General features: G+C 43.6%; 1 protein-coding gene across 1 annotated transcript in view; it reads left to right on the top strand.

Annotated features, from left to right (window-relative positions):
- Window positions 1-17988, top strand: part of LOC311173335 (multidrug and toxin extrusion protein 1-like) — a gene marked incomplete at both ends in the record, with an annotated part of 35669 nt that extends 17681 nt beyond the window's left edge. The window contains 7 exons of the mRNA XM_084237217.1: window positions 44-152; window positions 271-346; window positions 3894-3963; window positions 4214-4346; window positions 13504-13598; window positions 14974-15046; window positions 17759-17988. Of these exons, the coding sequence (XP_084093343.1) occupies window positions 44-152; window positions 271-346; window positions 3894-3963; window positions 4214-4346; window positions 13504-13598; window positions 14974-15046; window positions 17759-17988 (786 nt within the window). The remainder of the gene's footprint in view (window positions 1-43; window positions 153-270; window positions 347-3893; window positions 3964-4213; window positions 4347-13503; window positions 13599-14973; window positions 15047-17758) is intronic.
- Window positions 17989-19526: the final 1538 nt, after the last annotated feature.

The raw sequence follows: 19526 nt of genomic DNA, 5'->3' as shown, positions 1-19526 counted from the left end.
CTCACTCCTATAGTTTCATGATAGGTTTCCTTTTTCACTCTAGATACCCACAGGCTTCAGTGTGGCTGCCAGCGTCCGGGTGGGGAATGCGTTGGGCGCTGGAAACATTGAGCAGGCCAAGAGGTCCTCAGCTGTCGCCCTGGTGATCACAGGTGCTTAGACTCCTTACTCAGAGCCTGCACCTGTGCAGTCTGTGCCCGTAAACCCAGGTTCTCCCTTCCTTTGGACCCCCTGTTTCACTGTGCTGTTTCTCTACCATTTTGTCCCTAGAAGTCTTTGCTGTAACCTTATGTGTCCTGCTGTTAAGCTGCAAGGATCTCGTGGGGTATATTTTCACCACTGAGCGGTGAGTGCTAGAAATTTCCTTGAAATATGAAATCTGTGCTAAAGACATGGGTGCTTGGATTTTTCACTCTGGCCTTCCTCCAGTGGTTGGATCTTGGAGGGGTGCCTGAGTCATTTGCAAGATCAGAATCTCCCCATGTTACCTGGGAAGAACTGACTAGAAGCAGGAGCTACTTTATTATCTAGAATGCCAATTTAATGGGCTTTGGTGGTCAGTCCACTCATGTACTTTAAAGAGAGACACTTCTTTTTGGGGCCATTTGTTACATTTTCAGTTAATTATTTTGTTCCCAATGACAAGAATTATCTTAATATCTCAGAATTGGCCAAAGTGCCTGCTCTGTAGTATTGTGTAACACATTTGTCAGTCTGAATTGAAGTTAAAATCTTACCAATATCAGATGGTTTCACTTAAAGGAGGAATAGAGAAGAACCAAATAAGGGATCAGGAAAAATAAATAAATAAAACTCCAAAATTAACAGGCAACTGTAAATCAGGGTGCAAGGGAGGGGGAGGAAGAGGGATCAAAACAGGGGAGGGAAAAGCACATGGGACTATGGTGATGCTATATGGATGAACTGGTGGTGGGAATTTTACGAGGAGTACACCTGAGAGGAGAAAGCAAATATTGTACAAAAATGAACAATAATACAAAATATATATAGCTATCCCAAAAAATGCATCCAAGCATTCTCGCACAGGATGAAACACCAGCTCTGTGGATTTTGTTTGGTTGTTTTTGTTTTCAGCAACGAACGAGGTTAGCTGGTGCATTCTGACTATATTATGCATTGTGTGGACATCTCTTATTTGGGATGTTTTTTTTTAAATCAGCAATCACTCAGTGCAAAATTAACTCTTCATTCATGGATTCAAAAAGCAGATGGAGTGGGTAGGATTAACTTTCATGGTTTATTTTAAGGCATTTGACTCTTGACTTCCAATATTAGATAGTCATCTTTCAGTCTCAGTCATTTTGCTTGTTGGGAATATGATGTTTTAATGTCTCACTTCGAACGAGTGGGAAGGCAACCATAAATCCTCATTTTCTTCAACGGGATCAGAATTAACTCTCAGAAGAGTACCCTGGGATGGTGGCTTCAGAAAGAAACACATGGGAATTTGTTCCGAATCTGTCCACTTCAGGAAGCTATATAGAGCAGGAAAAAGAATGAAAAACAAGAGACCCACAGACTGTATCTTTGAGGAAATGGGGAGAATAAAACCGGTGGACTCAATGACTAGGATTAACCTAAGCATCATGGAGGAAGGCAGAGAGAAACTATGCAAAATAAGAAAGGGGGCAGACTACTAAAAAACAGTAATGTTTTGAAAGCTTAAGAGATTAGTTTGCACAACTTTGCAGGTAAGTTTGAAAATTTATCAGATCTAAATAGACTGATTTCCTTAGAAGAAGTAAGGGGGAGGGCCTCCCCTGGTGGCGCAGGTGGTTGAGCACAGTGCTGTGAAGCTGTCCGCAGCCTCTGCAGCGCTGGTTCTATCCCAGCCGACGATGTTCCCACATGGTGCTGCAGACCTCCTGTTTTGCCTGCTGCTCCCCTCAACAATGTGTTTTGTCTGTCTGCCTGTTCTGTTCCCTGCTCTGTCTCTGGTGAATCTTCTCACCCTCCCGTACACCTGGCCTGTACCCTGGTTCTTGTATAAATAAATAAATCAAACTTAAAAAAAAAAAAAAGAAGTAAGGGGGAAGTTTTTTTAAACTTCAAAAAACATAATCCCAGAGGGTTCCCATGAAGACTTTATTAAAGTTTTAAAATGCAGAGCATTCCAGTGCTGTCTGGGCTGCTCCAGAGGTCAGAAGAAGAATATTCCCACATTCTGTTTATGAGCAAATAGTTTGGTACCATAAAGAAAAAGCAAGCAATGGGCCTCCCTGGTGGCATAGGGGTTAAAGTCTCAGAGCTATCAAGCTATCACCAGCCTCTGAGGCATAAGTTCGATCCCCAGCCAGGGAACTAACCCACATAACACAGCAGATCTCTCCTGCCTCGCCCGCTGCTCTCCTCAGCAGTGTATTTCAGTAGATCCACCTGTTTGGCTCCCCACTCTCTCTGGTGAATCCTCTCACCCCCACCCCGTACCTCTGGCCTATGCCTCGGTTCTTGTATGCATAAATAAATAAATCTTTTTTTAAAAAAAGCAAGCAAGCCACAGACCAACCTCACTTCTTAACACATCCATTTTAAAATCTAAAATAAAATACTAGTAGACAGAATTCAGCAGCACACTAAAAATAATAAATTTTGATGAAATATAAATATAACAGATGGAAAAATGAAAGTGTAGAACATCACATAAAACTGCTATCACATGACATAATGGAGTCTAGATGGGGAAAATAGGAATATATATTTGCATTTCTTTATATTTTTTTCAAAACTGGACAAATGCAATACTAAGAATTGTTACCTGGTTGGGGAAAGATGGTGATGAAGAGGACTGGGAAAGTTACAGAAGATTTTTCTCAACATCCTTTCAGATTTTTGATTTCTTTAACCCATTTGCATAGGTTACCTATTCAAAAATTTGAATAAAAATACTATATTTCTGTCCTTTTGAGAGGAGTGGGGAGTGACCATCCAGTGCTGAATTTCTTATTTGTTAATTCAGCAAATAGTTATTGCCAGGCAGTGTTCTGGGATTATCTGTGATGAAACTCACTCAAGGATATTATAAACTCTTTGCTTCCCCCGGATCAGTGACACCATTTTTGTAGTCTCCTTTCAAGTGTAGCAGCAGGAATCTAGAAAACTTAAATAAGGGACCAGGAAAAAGAATATCTATAAGAAAGAAAATATCAAAATCAACAAACAACTATGAACCAGAGACACTCTATGGGGGATGGGGGTGGGGAAAGGAGGGATTGGGGTCAAAATAAGGGGGTTGTAATTGTAAGGGGAATATAAAAATAAAATTTAAATAAAAAAAATCCAAATCTCTAGCTTTTAAGGGCAGGGCCCATTTCTAGGAACCAAGTTGTACGTAAGCTCTAGATAAGAGCATAAGCTCTTGATCAGTTGCCAGCCTCGTTCCATAAAGAGAACCTTATCTCTATTCTGTTGTCCTTTTTCAGATACAGTCATGTGTGGATTCTGTTAGAAGAAAGATGGCGCTGTCATCCAAATTATATATATATATATTTTTAAATTTTTAATGAAGTACCATTATTTTACATTCTCGTTAATTTTTTTTTTTTTTGATAGTATATGATTTCTCTCCTCAGGTGTGCTCACCGTAGCTCTCCACCACCAAAGCATCCATAAGGAATGCTATAATCCAGATTTTATTTGGGGGTGGAGGAGGGATACCAAATCATTTGACTTGACTCTCTACATTTACCCAATGGACTAATAAACTTTTTTGTAAAATTTGTGAGATACAGCATAGAGTTGGTTTCCTCTGCAGCCCAAGGTTCCCCTCAAGAGGACTGTCCCTGAATGAGCCTTGCCCTCACCCGAGTCCTGTGTGTTTCCACTTTTCCTCCACCTTTGTCTCCTAATCCCCATGTGCTTTATCCTCCTAACAGAGAAATAATTGCTCTAGTGGCTCAGGTGGTTCCAATTTATGCCATTTCCCACCTCTTCGAAGGTCTTGCTGTAAGTATTATGCAGTATTCCTATAAGCGCTTTTATGATTTCTGTGTTTTGTCTGTTGATGATAAATCTAAATGAAGAAGAAGAACCAGAAAGGTAACACCGAATGAATATTCGTATTCACTTTACAAGAACACTGGCTCAAGGTCACAGCTTTTGAATCTGAGTCCCTTGGAACAGAAAGTGCTGGGGGCTGGGAGTCTTCCAGAAGCATGTGCAGTGCTCATACTGATGGATTGTTGTCTGCCTACAGTGTACAAGTGGTGGGATTCTGAGGGGAAGTGGAAACCAGAAGGTTGGAGCCATCGTTAATGCCCTTGGGTATTACATCATCGGCCTCCCGATTGGAATATCACTGATGTTTGCTGCCAAACTGGGCGTGATTGGTATGTTTCAACCTTGGTCAGGCAGAACTGAGTTACCCATCAGCCCAGGAAATGACTCTGAGGGCACATAGCCTCTTTTTTTTTTTTTTTTTAAGATTTGTTTATTTATGCATACAAGAGCTGGAACACAGGCCAGAGATGCAGGGCGGTGGGGGGGGGGCAAGAGGGGAGTGGGATGGGGGTGGGGTGGGCGGGCGGTGAGAGGATTCACCAGAGAGAGAGTGGGGAGCAGAACAGGTAGACTGACTGAAATACACTGCTGAGGGGAGCAGCGGGCAAGACAGGAGAGGTCTGCTGCGCCATGTGGGTTGCTCCCTGCCTAGCTGGGGATTGAACTCGTGCTGCAGAGGCTGCGGATAGCTTCATAGAGCAGTGCTTAACCCCTTGCACCACCAGGGAGGCCCTGTAGCCTCTTTTTTGAGACTTAGCTCTGGAATATTCGCGCTTTGCTGCATTCATTCTGGATCTAGTCCAAGAGGGAGGGAGAGGACCAGAGGCAGTCAGGGTCCCAAGGCCACCTGTTTGTGCCCCCTCTTACCCAGTGAGCAGCCATGCTCATTAGATATACTTGAGCGGAGCAAGACACTCTTTCTACTCATCTTCCTACCCTACTCTTTCTACTCATCTTCCTACCCTATATTGATGAATTCTCACTTCTTGGTGGCAGTGGGGACCACTGAAACAGCATTCAGAAACATGCCATTAGTGGCTCCACACTGCTGTGACAGCCCATGTATGGTGAGACCCTGAGAGAAAACTGCTGCCTGGGACCATCCTAAATTGGCCACACTAACCTGTTTGAGGTGAGGCAGTGGAAGCTTTGGGCCAGCCTTGCTGTTTTTCTTCCAGAACTTCTGGCAGCACCCTCAGTGACTGCATATAACCTGGAGCAGAGCACCCAGTGTCTTAGTGCACACAGCAAAGCAGGCTTCACAGTGGGCAGTCTATAACATGCGAACCTAGAGCTGTTCTCTTCATGTTACTTTCATTGCCATTCTGCAGCCTCCTGCCTGTACAACTTCTTAAGCCTTATGTCTATGGCTTTCCCTCCAAGGGCACATGTGTGATGTGTGTGACCAGCCCAAAAGGCAGGCAGAGGTGGGGTGGGAAGACTTCTTATCGTCTTTCTACATTTGGAGGAAAGAACTTAATTCACAGGATCTGAAATTACCAGAGCTAATCTTTTAAAATGTAGGTAAGCAAATGCCTGCCCAGCTTTGATTTCTAAAATAATAATTTGAAATACATTGGCAGTAATAAATGCTTCTATTCAAACCTGAACACATTGTCTTTGGGTGAAGGACTGATTCACTTAATTGTGGTTTGTTTTTATCTGTCAGTCCTTGGCAGACTTAGAGATGGTGAGAAGCCATTTGATACCTAGAATGAACTTCCAGTCCAATGTGTCCCATTACCTTGCACATTTCTCTCAAGTTCAAAATATTTTAAGGAAAAATATGGGAGCAAAGAATGGAGTTGCCAATGCAAAGTTCACTGGGCTTGCATATCATGATCAGAAAATTAGTTAGCTGCATTCTGGCATTATTCTTATTTTGGATTTGCCAATAGCAGAGCTAAAGGAATCTACTTAAAAATGTAGCTCCATCTATGTCCCAAGTGTTGTACTGAACCCATCCATTTATCTGAGAAAAGTGTACTATTATGTGCAAAGTAGAGGGAGTTAATCACTTAATAGAAATGCTGGGAACCCTGGGGGAAGTGTGGGCTCTGGGGAGAAGACAGTCAGTCCCTGCCACCTACCGACGTTTTAGAAAAAAAGCATTGTACACACTGATTTTATTGGTGTTTTTTGTCTGTTTGCCTTTTAATATCCAAAATGGCAGGTTTATTATAAAAAGGGAGAGCAAAATAAAGGATACTTGCACAGACACAAGCGGACAGAAAGAGCTGCCCCTGAAAGAGACAGGCTTGTTAAGAGACGCCTGCATAGACACAGGCGGCAGTCTTGGGAGAGCTGCTGCTCATGTTTGCAAAGGGCGAAGGCTGGTGGAGAGAAACACCTGCATAGTCACAGGAATGCAGGAGAGCTCCATTTGGAAATGGCAGGTTTAAGAAAGAGATGCCTGAATTAACACAGGTGGGCAGGAGAGCTGCCTCAAACTGGGTTTGAAGGTTGCATCACTCTGGTGCTGTATGCACTATACCTGCACCAACTGTCCAGGAGCATCAGTTTACTGAGTCTCGTGAGCAATTCCAGCAAATCATAATGGCCATCACAGTTCTCTGAGACACTGTTAAATATAAATACACACATTTCTGGTTTCCATTCTGGGGATTCTGACAATGACCCTATTTGGGCATTCCTGGGGTGAGTCAAACAGAATTGTTTGTAATGGTCTATAGTGAAATGACCACTGGAAATCTAATTCACAACTTTCAAATTACAGGTGGAGGTAGCTGGTGGTTTTCTGTTCAAGATGGCTAAGCTGAGCATGTGCTTTGTCTGGACTGAGAACAGTGGGTTTGAAAGAGAAAGTCAGTGGTTGGTTTTTATTTGTTCATTATAGGAATGTCAGGTGGCCACCAACTTTACGGGATGATCATACCTGAAAAGTGATATGAGGGTGATCAGTACCAAAGAGGAGAATTGTAAGCTTTGTACGAAGTCTGGCTACCCAGTTTAGCCGCCTTACCCTTGCCCAGATCTAGATGGCAAGGCCCTTTATTCTGAGCTTGCTCTAGAGTGGGTGACAGCCTCCATCACTTGCCATTGGCAGACATTGAAAGGCAGGCAGAGGAATGGAAAGGGGGTACAGAGGGACAAGGGGAGGTTCAGGTGTGCCCGACTGAAGGCTGTGGGCTAACAAGAGGTGGGGCACCCAGTATGACTGCACAGAGATGCATATTTAATTTCCTCTGGTTGGCCAGTCTCTGCCACCTACCGAACAAAAAATTAGGGAAGCTGTTAGTTATTGACCTCTTCCTGGCCTCTTTGGGTCGATTTTCACACATTATTGTTTAGCTTACTGGATTATCGCTAGAAATAGCAACCTGGCATCTTGCAAGTCTGACATATAGGCAGGCTTTCTGGATTGTTTATTGTAGATAAGAGATTAGTTTTCTGGGCAGGTTGCTGCACTTTGTGGATCTAAGTTCTGGTTCTGTGTTTGTCTGTGCATATATTCAGTGTCTTGGTCTCCCCTTTTGGTAATTCTCTCACTGTGAGGGGCCAATCAATTTGAGGAAAACTAAAAACTAAACCCAGATCTTTTCCACTTGGAGGTTGTCCAGTCACCTGCATAGTCAGCAGTACTGCAGGGTCTTCTTTCCCTTTCTGTTGGTGTGTTCTGGTGGCCATCTGATGAGAGAGCTGCCCCATGGAAGTATTTAAGACTCTGAATAAAAGGCAGTGGACCAGCTTCATGACCTCTGGTGGGGGCCCATCCTATCAGGTTCAAGGGTAGTTTTTCTTGGATAGCTCTTGGTTTGAAGCTCTTGATGAGGTTACCTAGGAGTTTGTGGTGAGAAGTTGTGGAAGGTGGCCTTATCCTGTTAAGTTGTGGAAAGTGGCAGGGCCCTGCAATACTTTGCCATGTCGGCTTGTGAAAGGGCAGAGTGTAGGTATGAGGTGAAATCCCTAGATACACGGATCTTCAGTCACTAAGGGGGATAACTGATGTGTCTCTGAGGGACTGGACCGTATGACTGTAAAGACAAGAGGCAGTACCTTTGGCTTAGGGAACACAAGGGTTTCTGAAAGTTTTGTTAATTTGAATGTAAGAATGGCATTGGTCCTTTCTACTTGTCCAGAAGATAGTAGGTGGACAGCATAGTTTTTGAGTAGGGGCTAACACTTCACAGAGTTCTTTTATATGGTTCCATAAAGTATGTGTACCTCAGTTACCTGATGTAAAAGTTGGGATACTCTGGGCTAGAAACACAAGATCAAACCACTTTGTGGTGGCAAGGAAATACCTCAGTCCATCCTGAAGAGAGACATACAATAACTAAAACGTAGTTAAATCCTGCGGAGGGTGGAAAACTCATTTGCAGGTGTTCAAAAGGCCGTGTGCTTTGGTTCCTAGTCATGTCCAAGCGGCCAGACTTACATTACCAACAGGTGACCCATGACCTAGAGAGGCTCGTCTGCCTACCCTTTGCCCTCCCCAGCTATCTATTTAACATTTCCCCGCCAATGTAGACTTTAGGTATTAATTAACCTCTCTATTCCACAATGAGTGGCTTCATTGAGAAGCTTAGCTGATATCCATTTGAAACCTGTGCTAACAAGTGAGTGTCTTGATAGTAGCAGAGATTTCCCAAGAGAAGGGTACAACCAGATTTTTTCTATTCTTTCCTTTTTCAAAATCAGGGGCTAAATGCTGATATTTTATGGCCTTTTTGAATCTATGCGGAGATTTATCCTTTAAGGGCTTAAATAAGATCATAATCTGGTGAGAGCAGTTTATCTGGTATTCTGCTAGCATATTTCATGTAGCAGCCAAACACGGGCTTCAATCTTGATAATATTCTCCTCCCTAGGAAGTGGGAGTGCATCTAAAAGTCCCCTAGCTTGCTGGCCATTTTATGATGGGGGGTTCCAGCAGAAGTGAGAAGGCCTGCTTCTTTCCAAAAGCATCCCAAATCCTGTATGACCCCCAAAAGCAGATCTGCTCTCTGTATACATGTTCACTCTCTGATCTTTGACTGGTTGACATGTTCAAAGAAGCACAAATAAGTTCTGCCATCTGGGCTGATTTGCCCTCACGAGGAGGACTGGTCTGGAGGAGAGCATAGGCAGGTGATAGTGTGTGCTGCTTGATGACCTGGAGTCTCAACAAATAAACCAGGTCAGAGTTCTCTAAGGAGCCTCTAAGAAATCTAAGTGTGGGAAGATAATCACAAGGCTCCCTTCTGGTGGAAGCAGGGCATGGCAGGATTTGCAACTGTGAATGCTAATGTGCGAGGGAGAGACCAACAGAATTTCCTAAGAGGTTAGTCACTGGCTGAAGAGTGCTGAGTATTCTTGGTCAGTAATAACATCTGTACTTCATGACCAACTGTGAGGTCCACTAGGGAGCCTGGAACTAATTCAGCAAAAGCATCAAGTCTTGCAGCACAGAAGTATTGCCAAAGAGCGACAAGACTTTGCAGTGGGGTCAAGGGTAAGGCATGGCAAATAGTGGGTGTTGCATTGCTCCCATGGAGTTAAAATCCAAGGATTGGTCCAGAGGTTTCATGCACTAATAGGAAAATGGCGCCTCGTGTTATGGTCGCCTGGGAGGAGGCTTTTGAAGAGCTGTCCTCAGGTTCCGGAGGCCCGTTCACACTGGGGATGCCTGAAAAGATTGTCTCTCACTGAGGGCTTGGTCAGTTCATGAAGAGCGGTCAGTCTCAGACCCCTATTGTCTGCAATATTCATTTAATCTGGAAATTATCTCAGTTGTCACTTTTTGAGGGGTCTAGGCTAGTTGTGTATAGCCTTTAGCTTATTGGGAGAGTTTTCCTCTCCTTCAATAGCTCTAAATGAACTCACAAAAGTGTCATCTTTTGAAAGTTTATGTCCCTTTTGTGTGAAAGCTGAGAGCAACAAAACTGAATTCTTTCTTGTTCTCTGAACAAAGTAGGAGCCATCCATATGTGTATCAGAACTCAATTACATGGGAAATTGAAATCTTTTAAATCTTGATTGAGGAACTGAGAAAAATGGTGGGCTTCACTGAACCTCTGGGGCATGACTGTGCAGGTAAACTGTTGTCCTCCCCAGGTGAAGCAAGAAACGTTGGCTGCCTTGGTGTAGAGGTGCACTGAGAAAGGCAGAGCAAAATCAACCACAGTAAAGCAAGTCGCTTCAGGAGGAATTGATGGCAGGATGGTCCCAGGAAGCCATAGATAACAATTGTGTTGATGATCCTGCAGTCTTGAACAAATCCATATCCCCCTTCACTTGGTTTCTTTACTGACAGCACAAGAGTAATACAAGGGCCAGTGCAGGGTAGGGGAAGACCTCTGGATCTAAGTCCCTCAACTATAGGTTTGCACCCTGCCTTTTCTTCTGTCTTCAAGGCATGCTAGAGAAATGTAGGTCATGTTTGGTAGGAGCTACCTGAACTTTTATGGATCATGCTCCAATTATTTGGCTGTAGATAGAATATTTTTCAGGTATTTCCATGCAGGATCAGGTACAGACTAGGATCAATATCGTAGTCTGGGGGCTGCGTCAACTATATGGAGATGGTACAGAGCACACATGACTGTGAGTAGGAGGCCCTCTGGGGCCTCAAGAAAATAGTGTCTTTCTGGGCATGCAGTATCACAATGCTCTTTGCAAACTGTCATCACACAAGAACAGAATTTTTTAAACTTTTTTGTAGAAGAACTGGGGTATAGGCCAGAGGCACAGGGCAAGAGGGGCGGTGGTGGTGGTGAGAGGATTCACCAGAGTCGGGAGCAGAACAGGCAGATTTTTAGGAGATCTGTTAGGTTTATGGAAGGATCTGAATAAGAGGAAGAGGAGGAAGGAGGCGCAGAAGGAGAAAGATAAGAGGCAAGAGAGAGTGAGTAACTGGACGGGAAGGAGGGAAGGATTTCCTAGGGAAATGAGTCTCACTTTTTCCCACTTAATTTGTCAAATTGCTCACTAACTGGAGCCAAAGACTCTCTTAGTGGAGCAATTTTTTTCTTCAGAATTTCATTCAGAGCCCTTTAGTGTACTAATCAAAAAATGCTGCCTACTGGACTTGTGAAATCTTACTCCGTTTTTTCCCTAAGCTCATGTCAAATGAAAGTTTTTTTTTTTTTAAATCAAATGTTTCCCAGAGTGGCCACCAAGGTTCCAGTTCATCCTTGGTGAGGTTAAGCCATTTAGAAAAGCTAGAAGGGATCATGCTCAGTGAAATAAGTCAGGAAGAAAAAGAAAAATACCGGATGGTCTCACTCATAGCAGGAATCTAGAAAACCTAAATAAGGGACCAGGAAAAAGACTAATTAATACAAAGTAAAAATCAAAATCAACAAGCAACTATAAACCAGAGACACACTGGGGTGAGGGTGGGGGAGGGGAGAGGAAGGATTAGGGTCAAAATAAGGAGGGGTGCAATTGTATGGGGAATATAAACAAAATGAAAATGCATACATTGTGCAAAAATGAAAAATGATGTAAGAATTATATAATAGGATGATGGGGAAAAAAGAATTACATGAAATAAACTATTAAAAAATAATAATTAAAAAAAGAAAAGAAAAGAAAGACAGGCACAAGAAGTCAAATTGTGATGAGAGCACATATAAGTAGGAGTTTCTGCAGGCAGAGGAAACGGTTTAGACTTAGATGACCAGGAATGATAGGAAGGCCCCTATAGGCCTGGGGAGGCCCAGTAGGCATGGAAGACCTAGGAACCTCATGTTTTAGGGCCCCCAGCCACCTCCAGATGCAGATGTGTCAGCCACCTCCAGGTGCAGACCCAACAAATCTGTGCCTCTTGACAGGTGGAAGACCAGAGAGAATTCTCTCTGCATCAAAGCCACCATCTCAGAACATGCTGTTGAGATGAAAGGAGAACTTTTACACAGTTTCACTGGCAACCCACAGCAAAATTTGTCCAAGTGGATGCTGTTCCAGTGAGAACTACAAATTCATGGGTCCATGAGACCAGCTCACTGAACAGGCTTACAGGGCCAGTGCCTGCATTCTACCCTATGACACATGACACTTTTACATAGCAGAACACCAACTTGTAATCTGAAAGACAGCAAAAGGGGATGAAGAAAAGGTCTGATTTCATCTAGGTGGCCAAATACATGGAAACCATTACCAAACCCAGACACTAAACCAAAGAAGAAATAGCCAGAAACTCAGGGTAAACGAGAGTGAAAAGTTCAGAGCCAGCCCTGACTTACGTCATTATGGACAAGCCACAGAGAGGCACAAGGGGCCACTGTAGTACCATACATGGTCCAAGATTGGAGCTCACGATGATAGTTGGCGCAGATGAGATTGCCATGATTGGCTGTGGACACAGACCAGCTGAATAATCAAGCAAAGGCCCTTTATTCTGAGCTTCCTCTAGAGAGGGAGTCAGCCTCCATCACTTGCCGTTGGCACACATTTGAAGGCAGGCAGAGGAGTGGGAAGGAGGTACAGAAGGACAAGGGGAGACTCAGGGTGCCTGGTGGGAGGCTGTGGGCCTAAGGCAGTTGGCGGTGGGCTGTCAAGAGATGGAGCACTCTGTGTGATTGGACAGGGATGCATATTTAGTTTTCTCTGATTGATCCTAAGTTGTTCCTAATTAGGGAAGCTATCAGTTATTGAGCAAGTCCTGGTCATTTTGGGTGAATTGCCTCAGAAGTCATTATTGAGTTGCTTGGATTGTGCATGGAGATAGCAATCTGGCCTCTTGCAAGTCTGACATATAGGCAGGCTTTCAGGGTTGTTTATTGTAGATAAGGAGCTGGTTTTCTGGGCAGGTGGCTTTTGGTTATCGGTTAAAGTTGTACTTTAATGTATGGTCTGATCATTGTGTCTGTATTCAGTCTCTCATGACTATCAGTAAGAGTTTCTGATTCTACCATTAATTCACTGTTGACCAAACAAAAAAACCCTGGTAACTTGGGGTCTCACTGTGGGTCCTATGTGGGTATATTAGGCAGAGTTTATATGGTGCTTTGGGATCTGCAAGATTTTTCCCATCTTCCCTTCCCACTCAGTCGCTCCTTTTTTCTTCTCTAATCATCACTGGGGGGTAACTCTGCTTTGGAAGCTTCTAGCAAAGTCTGTGCCTAAGGCAAGTGAGTAGTGCAGGAAGCATTTTTTACAATCTCAGTCCACCTTTTTGAGAACAGGGCATAGTAGTTTGGAGATACTATTAGAAATAGGAGTTAGTTTATCCTGAAATTTTATTTCCTTATAACTGGCACCATTCTTAGTAGCCAAGCATTATGATTAAAAAGGCCCGAAAATAGCATCCGAACATTTGTTCTGAGATTCAGAACCCTGGGAGGTAGTGTTGGGAAGCACACTCCCTCCCCGACAACCTTCTGGGAAACAAAGGAGAGAGCAGGGAGGGGTCCCTCGGCCACTGTGGGCACCACTTCCGCCATGAGAACAGATGTTCCTAAGTGAGATATGACGAACTTATACTCCAGGGGTGGTGGGTTCTCCACAGAATTAACCTCTTTTAAATATTTCCACTTCTAGGTCTGTGGGCAGGAATTATCATCTGTACCATCTCTCAAGCTGTGTGTTTTCTAGGCTTCATTGCTCGACTAAACTGGAAAAAGGCCTGTCAAGAGGTAATTATGTTCATTGCTGTCCCAGCAAAGGGCTTGCTCCTAGAATGCAAGCACAATTAGCTTGGTCTCTCTCTCATTTTATTTTTATAATGAAATTCACTTATTTATTTTCTTACAGCGTTGTTCATTTTCATATAGTATTTGATTTCTCCCGCAGGTTTAGTCCATGTAGTTCTCCACCTCCACAGCCCCTGGGAGTCATCACCACAGTCACTTGTGCTCTTCCCTGCCATTTTAACCCCTCTCCTCTTCCTCCCAGGCCATTTTCAGCAACAAGGATGGAGCTGGAAGGGATTATGCTAAACAAAATGAGTCAGAAGGAAAAAGATAAATATCGCATGGTTTCTTATAAGGAAACCAAACAAAGGGTAGGAAAGAGACAAAACTTGCAAGCATCTGAGGCATCTCTTTCATTTTAAAAGGTGCTTTGTGCTTTTATCACGAATGTTGCTTTGCAGTTATTGTTGTTTTAAACAGATTTAATTCAGATATGAAGGGCTAATGCCACTGACTCCCTCCATCCCCCTTTGCTTAATTGTTGAATAGAAAAATGGGGGCTTTTTTCCTCCCTTGCAGCCCACGCTAGTCTACCACCTTGCACCTGAAATGCCAGTTTCAGGTAAGATTTGGAGAAAGGTGGGATGCCATCAAATTCATCCTGTTACTATTTCTTATGATTTCAAAATATTTCTTTTAGACACCTGAGTACATGTTTTTCTTCAACTTTTAGGGTCAATATGGGGCCCAAAAGTCAGGGGTAGATAAAAGAGGTGAAGGAAAACCGAAGAGAATATCCAAAATGATCTTGGGCCTTACCTTTTCCCGCCTCTTAAGCTGTTACACTTAACCTTTCCCCACCAGCTGACCCTATATCAATCTTTATGAAAGAAGATTCCATACTTGTGAATTTGAGAAGCTCCAATGGTAAACGTTAATTAAAGAAAATGACTTGGCTTTTTCTATACTGGGTGGTAAAGTGGGGTGTTTCATTGACACTGTTGTTATGGCGATTTCTCAGAGAAATGAGACAGCACTCAGGTGGAGAGGGAGATTTACTTGTCACACAGGTGGGCTCAGTGGGATAGCTCCCAAAAGGCTGAGCACCCAAGGGTAAAAATGGCAGTTTTATACAGTTTGTATGAGGAAACTTGCTATCCCATACCATCATAGCATACACATTCTTTATTGTTTGGGAAGGGGGCCAAGGTAGCCATGGTTACCACTGGTGAACAAGCAGCGCAGTTTACCCAGCAACTTCTCTGCTCCAGCAAGCAGCAGAATCTAAGGAGCAGACTCCCCCAAGCAGCAGACTTGGGAAACTTCCTGCTTCATTGTGACTGAGCCTTGCGGATTAACTTTGAGTTTCATCTTCTAGGCTCAGGTACATGCCAATTTGAAAGTCAACAAGGATGGCACTTCTCCTCTCTCTCAGGACCTCCTTTACCCAGGTACGATCCAGCTGTCTCAGCTCTCAGAACAGGGCTGTCTAGCTCCCAGAGGGGCCAATTGTGGGGCACAACTAGATCTGCTGCTGTGAACTCCCTTTTAAATAGGACGACACTATTTCAGAAACAAACCACAAAGTCAATTAGCACCCACTTTTAAAAATATTTATTTATATTTTATAATTTTTTACACCGTTCTTCTTCTTCTTTTTTTTTATGCTTTCTCATCTTGGTTATAGTCCCTGTGAAATTCACACCACCAATTCACCTGTGTACCATCACCACAGTCCCTTGTGCTCTTCCCACCCCCCCTTTTATTATTTTTAATGATTTATTTATTTATACATATAAGAACTGGGGTACAGGCCAGAGTTGTGGGGAGTTGAGAGGACTCACCAGAGATAGAGTGGGGAACAGAACAGGCAGACTGACTGAAACACAATGCTGAGGGGAACAGTGGGTGAGACAGGAGAGGTCTGCTGCGCCATGTGGGTAGCTCCCTGGCCAGGGATCGAACTCATGCTGCAGTGGCTACAGATAGCTTCATAGGTTGCATCTTAATCCCTTGTGCCACCAGGGAGGCCCTTCCCACACCTTTTTTGATCCTACTCCCTTTTCTCCGTTGCTGCAGAATGTCTCAGTTAACACCCACTTTGAAGTAAACAGATGAAGTTTGTTTGCTTTAATTCCAGATATTAACACACTGCTATCGATGATTGTAATGGCTACCGGCGGGCAATTCCTTGGCTGACATCTAATACTTCCCCAGGCATTCTACAGGCATTTCTGATGCTTGGTGGTCCTGTGCTTTGACCATATATCAGACATTTGCATGTTTGTTTCAGTGGGGTCTCTGCTGTTCATCGGGCAAACACACATGGGCTTTAAACAAGTTACATCATGTGAACATCAGGTGAACATCAGGTGAACATCATGTCAATATGTTTATCTTTTTTGTTCTGTCCATTTTAGTCATCCTAGTTCCTTATGAGATTAGTCATGTTCTCACACTAGTCTTTGCTCCTTTACAATGAAAAACGTTTTGAGTCCATAGATCAGCTAAATTGCAGTCAGTGGTCACTTCAGTTGTTTCTGCCAGTTCTCATTCATGGTGTCTGATTATCTTCAATTGTGTTCTAGACTTTGTAAATGTCAATGTCATTAGTATTGGAATGATAAGAGTCATTTGCGGTCTAAACTGATGCCCTCTATTTTCAGAGAGGGTTTTCCTCTACCTCTGTCAAATACTTAGGGTTGCCAGCGGTCTACAGCAGTTTCAGAAAAATTGAGATTTCTGGACCACCGAGGTGACCTGAACGCAAGCTACAACCACTGTGAGGGCTGGTTCATCTTTAAATATTGGGTGCAGCTCTTCAGAATTCCAAACTCAAGTATGAAGGGTTTTCCAGGGCCCCAACTTTGATAGAGACTTAACTCTCCAAAGCATTGCCTCTTTCAGATGGAGAAACCTCAGGCCCAAAGCAGCCACCAAGGCCAGAGTGCTTCTCTGGGTGTCCTGCATCCCCCAGATCTTGCCCTGGTGGCTTTTTATATTATTAGCATTCTGACCTCTTCAAAATGGCATTTCTCATTTGTTTTATCCAGCTTTTATAATTAACTTCAGGGGAAGTGTTGGTCCAAGTTTCCTACCATGAACCATTTATAAAATCAGGGTAATGGACTGGTTACCCTATACATTTGTGGGGAAGAGTTAAGCAAGATCATGCACAGGAAGGACTGAGAACAGTGCACGACACGGAGGAAGCTGTCTGGCAAGGGCCAGCTGGTGCCGTCCTTTTCAACATTAGTTTTTCTCAGAACTCTGAGGGCATTGCCATATTCCCAACATCCATTTATGCTCACTAAGAAGTTGGATGCCAGTTTTATTCTTGTTCCGTTGGGTTATCTGCCTTAATTTTTCTCTGGGGAAGCCTTTAGGACATTTTTCTTATTCTTAATATTCTGTCATGAGGCTAAAACCTAGTCTGAGTCACTGTCCTATTTCATATGCAGTGGGCCCTTCCATGTGAGGATTCACATCTCTCTTCAGTTCTGTTAGTGGCCTTGAATGTTTTTTAGCTTCATTTTTTTTTCTTCCATTGGCCTTGTTCTCTTTCTGAAATATTGGCTCCTTAAAAAATTTCCTCCTGAGGGGCCTCCCGGGTGGTACAAGGGTTTAAGTCTCAGCACTATGAAGCTATTGGCAGCCACTGCAGCACAAGTTCTATCCCTGGCCAGGGAGTTAACCCACATGGCGTGGCAGACCTCTCCTGTCTCCCCCGTTGCTCCCCTTAGCAGTGTATTTCATTCAATCTGCCTGTTCTGCTCCCCACTCAGTCTCTGGTGAATCCTTTCACCCTCCTGCACCTCTGGCCTACACCCCAGCTCTTATATGCATAAATAAATAAAATAAATCTTTAAAAAAAATTCCCCCCTGACTCTTAACTCAGAGAACCACCTTATTTCTCTGGTGCTTGTGTCTGGGCAGAATTGTCTGGAGTTCCCAAGTGGACAATAGTAGGTAGGGTCTGTTCAGTATATATGAGGGAGTGAACCAAGAGGTGCCCTCACACAAAGAGGTGCCCTCTTTGATTTCCATTGTAGCAATTGCTTCCTAAATCAACTTCCTCCCCACTGCACATATCCACATCAGCTTTTATAGAGAGGGGGAGAAAATCCTGTTAAGCTGCTAACTAAATCCCTTTTTCCCTCTAGCAGCCCCAGAAAGCCATGGAGAAATTTTAATGACAGATGTGGAAAAAAAAGATGAGACTCAGTGGGATCAGCAGATGCACCAAGAAGAACATCTTGTGAATATCCAGCCAAGGGATTTAGCTAAGTTGTCCAGGAGACAGCTGTTGCTGCAACGAGGACTCCTGTTCCTGGGGTTCATTTTACTGTTACTGGTGGGGATTTTAGTGCGAGTATATGTCAGAATTCAGTGATGTGGCAAGAGAGAGATAGGGTCAGATCAGGCAGGCTTACAAGCAAATCATTCATAGGTCCAGTGGTGGCAATTTGTTTTTAGTTAATGTAATTCAGCCATGCCCATGGATTTCAAGAACTGAGAGTTCAAAGATAAACTTTTGAATGAAGAAAAGGAACTACATGTGCTTTTTCAAGACAATATCTGAAAGTATACATTTGAGTGATCATCCATCCATCCATCACTTCTCAACCAAGGACCACTGTGTACTAATGCATTCATCTTTCTGCATTGATATTTCTTCTATATACTGTTTTTTTTTAGACACAAACCCATATAATGAGTACAGAAGGATTCTTACCGTCTGAATTATTTAAAATATATTTTACAATATATATTTCCTTGTGTCTTAGATTATTATTCAATGGGCAAATGACACTTGTTGATATTTATGTGGGCTCTAGCTCTCAGGCACTGTGGATACTAGAGGCTTTAAGAAATGGAAAGAGAGAAAACAAACTATTAAGAGGGAAGGAGTCAGATGGTGTTGATCAGCATGTTAAGGATGAGTCTTAAAACCTGCACAATTGACATGATTGGCAGAAGCAAGGAGAAATGATGCTAGCTATAGCCCAAGGCCTCATTCAGAATCAGCACTTCATTCTTCTATACTGGCCGGCATCCCAGAGAAAGAGTTTGAAGGGCTAGTCCAGGCAAACTGAGGGAAGAAGACCATTTCCTATTTTGAAAAATAGGGAGGGGTTATAAAGTTGAAATGCAGCAGAAACGGTAAGAGAATGTTAGGAAAGGAGAGGATGGTGACCTGGGCAGGCTCTATTTATCTCCTGTTCCCATCAATCCTCCTGCTTAAAAAGGGCACAAGCTTTTTGCGGCGGACAAGTTTCATCCAGAAGGTTTTGTGTGGTCCTGTCTCAAAAAGATGAGGTTTTAACTGATGCTCCCTTCCCTTCAGCCTTGGAAAACAGCTGGGGTAGTCTTTGGGCTATAAAAATCCACACAACCAATGAGAATTCCTCTCCGGGTGGTGGGAGGACAATGTTTCAAACTGAGGTCTTGGATTAAGTAGTACCAGGCGAATTGACCGTGTGGGGCTAGGGACACTCCAAGGCAGCAAGCCTTAGCCCATGTGAGGAACCCTAGGAACTGGGATGGACACAAACAACTAGGCTCGCTTGGCCTTCTCCCTGAAAGAATAAGGATAAATCAGCAGTCAGTCACTGTGAGGAGCAGCTTTGGGCAGGGGAGTAAAGACAGCTCCACCCACAGTGCTTCATTCTTGGGAAGCTGGAGGGTCATTTTACAGGGACCAAGATAAGGTCTTGCACTGAAAGTGTCCTTCACCTTTGGGGGATTGGGTGGGGCCTGAGTGTAGGTGGCCCCAGCAGTTCCCCTCCTCCCAACTCTGTTAGGAAGGAAGCAAGGGCCCTCCTCACTCCTGACTCACGGGACACCCCTATCTTCTAGAAGTTTCTCACGCTCCACCAGCCCTTCCCCAGGGACATGGAGGGGCCTTCAAATAGGCAGAATATCCCTGCT

This window comes from Talpa europaea (genome assembly GCF_964194135.1).
Source record: "Talpa europaea genome assembly, chromosome: 7".
Lineage (NCBI taxonomy): Eukaryota > Metazoa > Chordata > Mammalia > Eulipotyphla > Talpidae > Talpa > Talpa europaea.
Note: the sequence above shows the minus strand (reverse complement) of the source record. Positions and strands in the feature narration are given on the sequence as shown.